The sequence below is a fragment of the Manduca sexta genome, chromosome 22, assembly GCF_014839805.1.
Source record: "Manduca sexta isolate Smith_Timp_Sample1 chromosome 22, JHU_Msex_v1.0, whole genome shotgun sequence".
Lineage (NCBI taxonomy): Eukaryota > Metazoa > Arthropoda > Insecta > Lepidoptera > Sphingidae > Manduca > Manduca sexta.
The window spans coordinates 5,511,718-5,523,168 of record NC_051136.1 but is presented as its reverse complement, the minus strand read 5'-3'; the positions used below and the strand labels follow the sequence as shown (position 1 = coordinate 5,523,168).

Below are 11,451 nucleotides of genomic sequence, written 5' to 3'. Positions count from 1 at the left end.
GTAATAAATTATCTATGTCATCAAGAAATGATCTGACATTGTCATTCGGTAACACCATGTAAATATAAATTTTAGTGATGTAAACTTATAAGGAAATTGTAAAAATGCCTACTTATTCCTTGGACATTAACCACCGGTTATCCGATTTACTAAGTATATTGGAGAATAGTGAGTCGATGTCGAACCCTCGATGCCTTACCACGTGTTTATTTTATCATGACCGAACTGAAATCTAGTGCATCCGAAGAAAATACGTTGTCTTCTAAAGGATATAAGTTACTTAAATTCATAGGTGAAGGAGCATACGCTAAGGTACGCACTGTAAGAGCCTTGTAACCAATTGTAGAAGTACCTATATCTTATTATAATAAATAGTATGTCTACTTCTAGTCTACTACTTAAAGTATATATGTTTTGCTGCAGGTTTTCTTAACTGAGTATTCTAATAAAGACGATTCTCACAGAGCGACACTCGCGTGCAAGATTATAGAAACATCAAAGGCTCCAAAAGACTTTGTTGTAAAGTTTTTACCGCGTGAAATAGACGTCCTTATACGTTTAAACCATCCACACCTAATACACGTGCACAGCATATTTCAACGAAAAACAAAATACTATATATTTATGAGGTATACTGAGAATGGCGATTTGCTCGGATATATTTTAAAAAACGGTTGTGTATCCGAAAATCAATCGAGAGTGTGGATGCGACAACTTGCCCTAGGGTTACAGTACCTGCATGAATTAGAAATTACTCACCGAGACATTAAGTGCGAAAATGTATTACTAACAGCTAATTTTAACGTAAAAATTTCTGATTTCGGTTTCTCGCGGTTTTGCGTGGACGAGGACGAGAATACCGTCCTAAGTGAGACCTACTGTGGCTCCATGTCATACGCAGCACCAGAGATCTTACGCGGTAAACCGTATCTCCCAAAACCGACTGACCTCTGGTCGTTGGGAGTGGTGTTGTTTGTAATGCTGAACAAGTCTATGCCCTTCGACGACACTCGTATGCGCAAGTTATATGAGCAACAGATGGGCAAGAAGTATCGGTTCAGGTCGCGAGTCGCTAGTGTCCTTTCACTGGAGTGCAAGAGCGTCGTGAAACATTTGCTGGAACCTGACCCTGGACTGCGTCACACCGCTACGCATATTCTAAGCTCCGAGTGGATTGCTATGGACAGTAGACTAACAAGTATGTGTATCGGCTATTATTATACCTTTAAAGTAGGTCGATTATATATATTTTTTTTATATGAATAACAATTATAAAATAACTCTGGTAGCTTTAAATGCAGTAGAAGCAGCAGCACTGAAGCGAGCAAAAGAAGAGCGTCGAAAATTATCAGAAACCCGCAAAAACCCACCAAAAAGACAAGGCGATATATTAGAAGGACAACAAAGAGAATCTGTATTTAGGGCAAGTATTAACTCATATGAACATGCACAGCGATGCTCTCTACCTCTTACAAAAAGTACCTATGTTCGAAATATCCTTGCCCACTACGACTTTCGCTTAATATTAATTTATTTCCAGGCCAGTGAAATGATAAAATCTTTAGCTAATGTAACAGCTAAGCAAAAGAAAACAGAGTAGATGGAGGGTAAATCTAAGGTAAAAATGTTAATAGTTTTAAATTCTTATCAAACTCTTATTGAATATAACAAAAAATGTAATTGCAGTTTCATAATATTGAAGACGATTTAAAGCTAACTGGTTCTGAACAGCTTACGCTTGCGACACGTGGTTACAAAATGATGAAAAAGATTAACGAAGGCTCTTATGCAAAGGTACCATCAAGTTTATTTCAATTCAATAACATGCGGGTATATTTCTTTTCTTCTGTCTCATAATTCAATATTATAATAGGTGTATTTAGCAGAATACAGGAATCCAAATAAGAATGACAAATTGTCCATATTGGCTTGTAAAGTTATAGATACAAATACTGCGCCAAAAGATTTTGTCAAAAAATTCTTACCTAGAGAAATCGATATGCTGATCAAACTGAACCATCCACACCTCGTGCACACGCATAGTATATTCCAAAGGAGATTCAAGTATTTCATATTCATGCGGTATATGGAGCACGGGGACTTGTTAGAGTATATTCTGCAAAAGGGTGCCGTGCAGGAAGACCAAGCCAGGATATGGACGCGGCAGCTTGCGTTAGCGGTGCAGTACATGCATGAACTGGAAATAGCGCATCGAGACATCAAGTGCGAAAACGTTCTTCTAACTGCTAACCAGAATGCCAAACTCTCTGACTTCGGGTTCGCTCGCGTTTGCGTTGATAAGAAACTGAAGGATATCCATAGTGAAACATTTTGCGGTTCTCTCTCGTACACCGCGCCTGAGATCTTACAGGGTGCCCCATATTTTCCAAAACCCACCGATGTTTGGTCGCTAGGGATAGTCCTATACGTAATGTTGAACAGAGCCATGCCGTTCGAAGACAAACATATAAAACAATTATATCAGGCTCAAGTAAATAAAAATTGGAAGTTTCGTTCTCGTTATATCGATGCCATATCGGAAAACTGTAAACGTTTGGTTACACTGATGCTGGAGCCTAATTATCAGAATAGATTAAAAATAGATCAAATCATAAACAGTGAATGGATTGCTATGGATTCCAGATTACTCGGTAATAATACTTTTCTTCTTACTATGTGAACCTATGACGCGATTCAAATATTGCATTCGGTATGTAACCCAGGAGCCTTAGTGTTTTACCTTGCAACTATCAACTACAGTTCCGTCTATTAACAAGTGTATGCAATTTAACTAATCTTCTGTTAAGGTTGTTTGTAATGTTTAGTTGTATAATAAATTTTGCAGAATGGACTCCACAAGAAACTTTAGCTTACAGAAAAGCACGTGATGAGAAGTTACAACTTCAGAGAAAGTTAGAAACTCTCGAAGCAACTAAATCTGATAAAGAAGTATGTCTCGCCAACACGTCAATGGTAAAAAACAATTTCGACGTCACAGCTTCCACATCGTCTTGGTAAATAGTAGGGAAAATTATTTTGTGTTTAGTTCTTCAATACTATTAAAAATGCCTAGGCACTTCCATAGCTTACCATACCGAATATCATTGCTTTGATGGAGTAAGGAGATGGCGTCTTCCTCCGAGTAAACCGAAGTTCTGGGATCTAAATCTTACACAAAACATTGAATTGTAAGTCTATTCGCATGCGTCACTTCCGTGTTCAAATATTTTTTACTAGGTTCTAGACGAATGAGGCGATATTTGAAGAGTAATTGTGGTTTCAAATAATAACCTGGCACGTTTTGAAATATAGGAAAAAGTAAAAATTGACAGACGTTTTGGCACATCTGTCTGCTTTCAATTTCTATACCATTTAAAACCAACAAAATAAATCACAAACATGGTTCAAAATACATAAACATTTAAGCCGGAACCTCTCCCCATCATTATGTTACCGAGGAAAGTGAAAATGAAATAAAATGAGGTGAAAGGATACAAATGGGTGCGACCGATAAAGTAGATCTTAGCACAACACAGTCCGATCTCATGGTGTTGCAAGAAAAGGGGTTCATATTAGAGAAAATCATTGGAGAAGGATCTTATGCTAAGGTGATAAAAGGTTATACGGCGTGAAATTAAAAAAATATTGAGAATATGTAATACAATATAGTTAATGATAGGTACCGACAATAATAAAATATTAATTGTCTCCAGGTTTACAAAGCTACGCATATGGTCGACGAGACCCGCCACACTATAATGGCTTGTAAAGTAATCGACACAGCGCAAGCTCCCCGCGACTATCTCACTAAGTTCTTACCGCGCGAATTAGACGTTCTTATACGCATTAACCACCCCCATATTGTTCACGTTTCCAATATATTTCAACGCCGAGCGAAATACTTTATTTTCCTCCGATTTGCCGAGAACGGCGATCTGTTAGATTTCCTAACTCAAAATGGTGCTGTGCCAGAAAACCAGAGCAGATTGTGGATGCGGCAAATATTGTCGGGTCTTCAATACATACACACGTTAAACATAGCTCACAGAGATTTAAAATGTGAAAACATATTAATTACAGCAAATTATAACGTGAAGATCACAGATTTTGGTTTCGCTCGGAACGTTCGTCAACGCGACCGTGACATACTGAGCGAGACCTACTGTGGCTCGCTGTCGTATGCAGCGCCAGAAGTGCTCAAGGGTGTGCCATATTTGCCGAAGCTAGCCGATATGTGGTCGTTGGGAATAATACTCTACACAATGCTAAATAAGGCGTTGCCTTTTAATGAAACCTCCGTCAAGAAGTTATATGAGAAACAGGTGTTTAATATATATTATATATTTATAATGTAGTATTGTCGAGGAGAGTTTACAGGTTAGACCTTCCGTCAGTTAAATCCACCTTTGCTAAAAGATTTCCGAATTACTCACATTCGTTTATCTATAACAACGTCTCTAAACACTGTAACATCAAGAACGATTGCCCTATTAAAATAAAAAATACAATTGTTAGCTGGCTGTTTAATTTGAATTATGAAGAAACAGAATTATTGTTATGTAACATCATAAATAAATTATAAGTTATTATTATTTTGCTACCTTTTTACCTTATTATGTTTTAAAGAAGTTCTTATCTCACTCAATTTTGTTATTTATTTAATTTTATTTACTGTTAGTGCTCACCTAGCAAACAAATTATAGAACACCTAATTATGTTTTATATTTAAATTGTTTCTGGTATCCCAAGGTACAGGCCTAGCCTAGTTTGGGTACCCCTGGCAAATATGTTAATTTTTGTTTTTATAATAAGTTTATAATTTGTAACCATTGCAATTGTTAACAAATTCGGTTATTTACAATAAATTATTATTATTATTATTATTAAAAAAATAATCAAATGTTGGTATTGTTTTCCTTTCTTATGTTCACCACTTGAACTAATATTGAATTTTGGCAGGTGATGAGGAAATGGCGTTTTCGTACGAGCGTAGTGAACCAGTTGTCGACAGAATGCAAGCAACAGGTGACTCAGTTGATGGAACCAGAAGCGAAAGCGCGTCCGACCGCCGGAACCATTTTCAACGGACCTTGGATTGGCATGGATCCAAGACTCACAAGTACCTATGTTATTGGCTTTAAAGCGTTTACGTTTCATTCAATTTGGAGGGACATTTACTAAACACTAGTCAAATTTAGGAATTATAGCAGAATATTGGGTACTTATTAAAAAAATAATCATGAATATCAGGCGGTCAATAGTTATACTTTCATTAGCAATAATAAAATCTATACTATTATATTATACTACATACTAGTTCGATTTTTTTTTATTTATTTTGGATAGCCGATTTATCGAAGAAGGCTATATCTATGTATAGCCTTTATAACATCACGCTATGACCAATAGGAGCGGAGCATCAATGAAAAATATTGCAAAAAGTTAAAATTCAAGTGTGACGAAATTGTTCTTAAAAAGTTCATAAAAATATATTATAAAACAAAGTTCCCCGCCACAACTGTTTGCCCGTTTGAACATGATTAATCTCAAAAACGAATCAATGGATTTTGTTGAAATTAGTCCATAGACTATGAAGATAGTTCGAGACCCTGGGATGGATAGACTGTTTATTTTGTACTCCGGGAAAATATATTGCGGGTCTTTTATCTCGGAAAACACATTCACGTGGGCGAGGCCGCGAGCAATTATATCATAATGCGCTAACCTACTAATGCTAATCTTTATAGTTAATGGATTGGATAACCAGACATGAAACGAGAAAAACCTATAGTTCACCGAGGTTATCGTAAAAGTACCTATCCCAAATGACTCGTGATAGGCAGCAACTGTACTGCCTAATTGACTCATTAATTTTGTGTATGTATATGTGTACTTCAGGCTGCTGTCTCATTATGTTATATTTTGGTAAAAATGAACTGAAAAACTCCTAAATTTCTAACTGTAAATGAGATCCAGGATGTTTTGAGTCACAATTCACAGTTTATGTTATGTGCTGACCATACTAAGGAAATGATTCTTGTATATATTGCCATTATTTATTTTTCCAGAGCTAACGTTCTTAGAAGAGTCTCTACTAAAGCAGGCGCAGGAAGACGCACAGAGGCGAGAGAGAGATGCGGAGGAAGACAGTGAAGTGGAGAGGATTGCAGAACTACGTCGTAGGGGACGCGGCAAAGGTATCTTATTCCTAAAGCCTACGTGGCTAGAGTAATGTAGAGTAGCGTAAGTTTATACATATGCAACAAAAAAGTAGAAAATGGTGATTACTCACAGGAACAAGCATCAAAATTATCTTTAAAAAAATACATTAGTTGATATTTTAAATGTTGGTATGAGCAAAGATCCCGCGTAGAACAATTAATATCTCGTTCTAATACCGGTATCGTAATGACAGTGACGTCACTCCATTTATAGTGTAGCCTTTAACTTGATCATTTCACAAAATTTTAAGGTCTTTTAATTAGATATACATAGTAAAAATTATTGATATTTAACTATATCTTTTCTTTTGCAGAGGGATTGAAAGTATTAAAAAATGCCGACACGAACTACATAAAATCTCAACATCTATTTGATAGTAAAGAGTAAAGAAAACAACAGTTGTGTTCATTCAGTATTTATTAACTTTTACATTTTATATTTTATGATTTTAAGGTGTCGTAAAAATGGTATACATTATTGTACAAAGACTTGTTGTTTTAATGATAATATAATTAATAACACGAATTACAAAGCTATGGAAGACAAGGGACTATCATATAAAGGGTGTTCATGTTCATAACAATTGGCACGACGTGTTAGGAACAGGGTGGTGGATTAATCTAATTATTATAAGTTAATACGGTGTTAAAATTCTGTAAAACGTTTCGAAAAGATTAAACTGAACAATTCCTCTAACGACAGTTCTCAATATTGCGCGAACATTCTACACTTAAAGAATGAACTCCACGTGATCCATTTTGTACAGGCTTCGAATCATTCCAGAGCCCGTATAAAATGCATCCGCACACTAATATAACTTTTAATAAATACATTCATCAAATGCTAACAATTAAACTTTATAAGAAACAACGCGTGAGTTGCCTCAACCGTATCTAGATAAACATTATAAATTGTTATAACTAGTTATTTGAAAATTATTGTAGCAAATAGAAATGAGACCAGAATAATATTGTCGCCATTCAGTCGATTCCTAACAAGCTACTTAATTAATTACACAATTAAAATGCGCTAAGTACTGTAAACTCGTAACAAACTGTTGTGTTATAGTAGTGTGTAAACGTGTTAACTATAAAACCATTTTACATGATATATCCATTGGAATGTGTATTGCTTGTTCAGCAAACTTGGCTTTGTTCACACATCATCTCGATACACGCTCATCACGCATAATAAAGTGTAAAAAATAAATATTATTACATTACTAAAATAATCTTTCACTATGAAATTAAAGATAACATATAAATATGTTGTTTATATAAATCAAAAATTTTTTGGCTCCTAATAGCAAAATTTATAAACCAATATATTTTTGGCAGTTCGACTCACATTAGTCGTACGTTTCTTCTTTTAATATATTCTACTTTAAGATATTGTTTTTCAACATAAAAAATGTTATTTTAGTATCGCCAAAACACGGTGAAATTTAGCACCAAATATTCATATAATGTTAATTTAAAATATGAGTTGCCAATTAATAAACTTAAGTCCGGTACGACTAAAACTTGTTAAATTTTATGTTTCATTTTGATTTGGAGATAATCGATTCACAATAAGTGATAGTTAAAAGATCCCATAATACCTAAGAAAATGTTCTTACGTTACAAATAATCTTATATGGAACGTGCCCATAGTCATTATTTTCGATTTTTGTGTGAAATTTGTATTGATTCAACATCGATTAAATGTAACAAGTTGCCAGCTTGGCGAGAGGCCTTATGCTGCTGTTGCAGTTGTCTGTGGCGTATAATTGTCCGCGGGCAGTGGTACTACACAGAGCGGATGTGCGTGTGCGTGCGCGTGCGCTAGTGTGCGCGCGCGTCGTCACGCGGGGGACAGACAGCCGACGCGACGCCCGCCGCCGCTACTGATTTTACTTTCATCGTCTGAAAATACGTAAAATCTTCAAAAATACTGCAATGTTGCATCACAATCTACTTACAAAAAACACTAACTGCAAAAACAATTATAACTAACTGCAGTGTATAAAGTAGTTTTGCAACATACGTTTGCAGTTATAGTATTTTTTGATAGTAAAATTAGATAGTGCACTCTTAAACAAACTCAAAACTATTGCCGGAGTTAGAATTGCCAAACCAATGTTAACATTTCCACACCCAAACCACCAAAAGAATTAAAGCTCAAGATCACAAACCTCACCCTAGTTAAAGGAGTTAATATTTATGGCATGTGTAAAGCGGCCAATAGACTTACAATATACAGGGTGCTATATTTTCAACTTAACGCTTGCAAGAAAATTTTAATATTGAATTGCGTCAACACCTTTATATGAAGATGAAGGGCGTCTCAAGTACTCTTCTCAATATTTATTTAATCTGTATTAAAAATAAATAATATCGTCTGTGGGCCGAAAAAAGTGCGCGTAGTATCCACTGAAAACTTTATGGTTGGTTTGAACCAAGTTCTTTAATTTACTTACCAACCATGGTATTATCACTGATACTAAGTATTCAAGGCAACATTAAAAAACCTAACATTTTCATGAACAGCATTCTACGTACTGGGTACGGAAATCTCAACTGTATATAGTATTTTTTTTTGTCGATTGTGCTGTGAACTCCTGTGAATGGTCACAGCCACGAAAATCAATATCTCATATCGATATAAAATCGATTTTAAATCGTAAGGTGACTATTTAATCGTATAAAAACTCCCTCACAAACTAATACTGAACAACATTTACATACATAAGTGGTACTATATACTGCACGAGTGACAACAACATTAGTGTGGTTAGTAATGCAACTTACTGGCGATGTGGTTATGTCACCTGAGCAGTCGTCGTGCATCGGACACACGAGATCGCCGAGATCGAGCTCGTCTTTACTTTTCTTGCGTTTTAACGAGAACTGGCTCTTCTTTGGTACCTGTCGATTGCATTCATATTGAAAGGGGTTATGAAAAAAGAATAGTTAAGTCTTTTAAGGTGAACAAAGATTGCTTATACTAAAAAAAACTTGTTTTGGTTGTTTAACTGTCATAATTGTTTTAGAAAATGTACTAAGTATTGACTAATTGTGATATCGATTGCCTTTTAATTTCTAGAAATTGTGATTGAAGTGATTTTCACATTACCTTATATTTAGTAGTCGCAGTTAGAGGTTGGTAGCCGAGTGTCTGTTCAGCGTTTCGTTTCTGTTGTATCACTTCTCGACCGAGTAAGTCGTTGAATCTGAAATCATATACTTATTCAAGCATTTCTTTTCTTGATATTTTATGACGAAGATATTACTTATCTATGTTTAAAAATTTAATTTAAATGTCGTAATAATTATAATGGTTCAATAATCAAACCGGTTATATAAATATGAATCGATTGTATGGTTATATATTATATAACCGGTTATATAAATATGAATTGATTGATGAATCGATATTACCTTTGTGTGAGATGCCGCCGCAGTAACGTTTTGTTGGCTGGAATATTTAGTAATGCTGCAAGAAGTTCGGCGGTGAAACGAGGTTCGAGAAGCATCAGCCCTCCATGGACACCTGAAAATTACGTACAAATGAATCGATTAAACATATAAATTGTATAATATCGATGAGCAATGAACATGTATTTGTAACAGTGAATATTTTTTATAGAAGAGCGGCAAACGAGAAGTGATCACTGCCACGCAAAAATTCCACAACGCTCGAATAACCATTGCGGCTTTTAAAGTAGTAATAGGTTCTTTTCTTGAAAGTTCCTTTATCATATCGGTCTGGAACGCAAGCGAAAGGTTTTATTATCAGTATTGTTGTATATAGATAGAGTCAGTGTGCAGCGTGGAATGCGTACCAAATCATATCATATCGTTTTGTTGTATATAGATATAAGATAATATAAAGCTATAGTAGAGATAATGTGCACTAGTTACCGGCGCCGCGCAGGTTGGGCGCGTACTCGGCGAGGTCGATCTCCTTGAGCCACTGCATGACGCGGTGCGAGCTCCAGCGCGCGAGCGCGGCGGCGGGCACGGCGGGCGCCAGCTCGCCGCCCTCGCCCTCCACGCCGCGCCGGATCATCGTCTCGGGGTCGAACTGGTTGTCGCGCAGCACTTGGATGCCTGACAATACATTACCAATTGCTTCAGATAAAAATCGACATTCGATAGTAGTTAAAATATTATTGCGTGCTCCTACGAACGAATACCACTACTAATACCTTTATTTTTTGTTATTGAATGGTTTGAACACTTATCGAAGAGTGTTGAACTATATTTTAAACATTCAGTAAAGAATTTTACTTCATAATTTTTGTTTAATTCGTATTCGGTATCGAGAAATTTATAAAGTTGCAGGTAGTCGATACTTTTTTGATATTTCCCCCCACTATGTAAAACTGAGTATCCCAACATCAAGATTTTTTTAATTTTCTGGCCAGGCTGTATTATAATAATATATTGTAATGTGCGTAGCGTACCCCTGCGCACGGCGAGCGCGTGCAGCGCATGCGTGACGCGCAGATGGAGGTGCAGGTCGTGGTGCGCGAGGCGGTGCAGGCCGCGGCCGTCCAGCGCCGCCTCCAGCGCCGCGGCCCGCGCGCCGCACACGCCCACGTCCTCCAGCCACCGCACCACCCACGCGCAGTCCAGCTTGCCCGCCGCCGACAGCAGCGGGTCGCCGTGGCCGCCCTAACACATGTACAACAATACATATACAAACCAATGACAAAAATGTTTACGAAGGGCCAGTCTCATAATGTTAAACTAAATGTTATGCATCATCACCACATACTCTTTTGTTTACGCCCTATATTATAGTCCATGATTAGAGTTTACTCGACATTATGAAACAAACGCTTAGAGTATCGGAATTGAACGTACGAGTAGATCGGTGATCGCGAGCACGATCTTTTTCTTGTGCATGGGATGTTTAATGGCGAGCTCCTTGTCAATTGTGTGTGGCGAGGCCGCAGCTAACACGCCGCGTTCGTTTCCCGCGCTGAGCCACGCGCGTGCAGCTGGTACGTACGCCTCGAGCCCGACGCTTTCGAGCCATAGGCATGTTGTGTCGCAGTCCCACGATCGCACGTCCGTTGTTTCCCTGCGCACGCGCACAACAAAAACGATTAAACGATTGAAAACAAATTATTGGTTATATGACCCGTAGCGATTTCGCAGAAGACGGTTCCTCTCATAAATTTGATTCCTTAGAACATAGTATCAACCTTCTTATCTAAATCTGATTCTGTTAAACAATCCC

At 37.0% G+C, this 11,451-nt stretch overlaps 3 protein-coding genes across 10 annotated transcripts in view; 2 read left to right on the top strand and 1 right to left on the bottom strand.

The window, feature by feature from the left end:
* Positions 1-4: 4 nt before the first annotated feature.
* On the top strand, positions 5-4,168 carry LOC115443924 (testis-specific serine/threonine-protein kinase 1-like). 3 transcript variants are annotated; one of them, XM_030169527.1, is made up of 6 exons: positions 1,340-1,423; positions 1,541-1,618; positions 1,687-1,794; positions 1,874-2,651; positions 2,846-2,973; positions 4,081-4,168. In XM_030169527.1, the coding sequence occupies exons 2-6, from the start codon at positions 1,601-1,603 to the stop codon at positions 4,093-4,095; spliced, it is 1,047 nt and encodes a 348-aa protein (XP_030025387.1). In that variant the 5' UTR covers positions 1,340-1,423; positions 1,541-1,600; the 3' UTR covers positions 4,096-4,168. The 3 variants fall into 3 exon arrangements, with proteins under 3 accessions (XP_037297243.1, XP_030025387.1, XP_030025386.1); XM_030169526.1 differs by having other exon boundaries at positions 2,846-3,014; positions 4,081-4,167; XM_037441346.1 differs by lacking the exons at positions 1,874-2,651; positions 2,846-2,973; positions 4,081-4,168 and adding exons at positions 5-312; positions 424-1,198 and having other exon boundaries at positions 1,290-1,423; positions 1,687-1,776.
* On the top strand, positions 3,295-6,708 carry LOC115443923 (testis-specific serine/threonine-protein kinase 3-like). 2 transcript variants are annotated; one of them, XM_030169524.2, is made up of 5 exons: positions 3,295-3,608; positions 3,714-4,322; positions 4,960-5,119; positions 6,069-6,197; positions 6,536-6,708. In XM_030169524.2, the coding sequence occupies exons 1-5, from the start codon at positions 3,498-3,500 to the stop codon at positions 6,607-6,609; spliced, it is 1,083 nt and encodes a 360-aa protein (XP_030025384.1). In that variant the 5' UTR covers positions 3,295-3,497; the 3' UTR covers positions 6,610-6,708. The 2 variants fall into 2 exon arrangements, with proteins under 2 accessions (XP_030025384.1, XP_030025385.1); XM_030169525.2 differs by having other exon boundaries at positions 3,531-3,618.
* LOC115443925 (liprin-beta-2) overlaps positions 6,622-11,451 on the bottom strand; it is a 45,028-nt gene continuing 40,198 nt past the window's right edge. For 4 of the 5 annotated variants that reach the window (XM_037441341.1, XM_037441337.1, XM_037441339.1 and 1 more), the window contains exons 7-13: positions 11,073-11,292; positions 10,670-10,880; positions 10,125-10,313; positions 9,642-9,753; positions 9,337-9,433; positions 9,012-9,128; positions 6,622-8,126 (exon numbers count right to left, since the gene is read on the bottom strand). In XM_037441341.1, the coding sequence (XP_037297238.1) occupies positions 8,046-8,126; positions 9,012-9,128; positions 9,337-9,433; positions 9,642-9,753; positions 10,125-10,313; positions 10,670-10,880; positions 11,073-11,292 (1,027 nt within the window). In that variant the 3' untranslated portion in view covers positions 6,622-8,045. The remainder of the gene's footprint in view (positions 8,127-9,011; positions 9,129-9,336; positions 9,434-9,641; positions 9,754-10,124; positions 10,314-10,669; positions 10,881-11,072; positions 11,293-11,451) is intronic. The other variant, XM_037441338.1, reaches the window with a different exon arrangement.

Bases quoted from the DNA above. Each gene is read 5' to 3' on its own strand.
- LOC115443924 (XM_030169526.1), top strand. The intron at 1,795-1,873 runs GTACCATCAAGT...ATATTATAATAG, and splicing joins ACGAAGGCTCTTATGCAAAG to GTGTATTTAGCAGAATACAG. The intron at 2,652-2,845 runs GTAATAATACTT...TAAATTTTGCAG, and splicing joins TATGGATTCCAGATTACTCG to AATGGACTCCACAAGAAACT.
- LOC115443923 (XM_030169524.2), top strand. From the start codon at position 3,498: ATGGGTGCGACCGATAAAGTAGATCTTAGCACAACACAGTCCGATCTC. The intron at 3,609-3,713 runs GTGATAAAAGGT...AATTGTCTCCAG, and splicing joins GAGAAGGATCTTATGCTAAG to GTTTACAAAGCTACGCATAT. The intron at 4,323-4,959 runs GTGTTTAATATA...GAATTTTGGCAG, and splicing joins AGAAGTTATATGAGAAACAG to GTGATGAGGAAATGGCGTTT.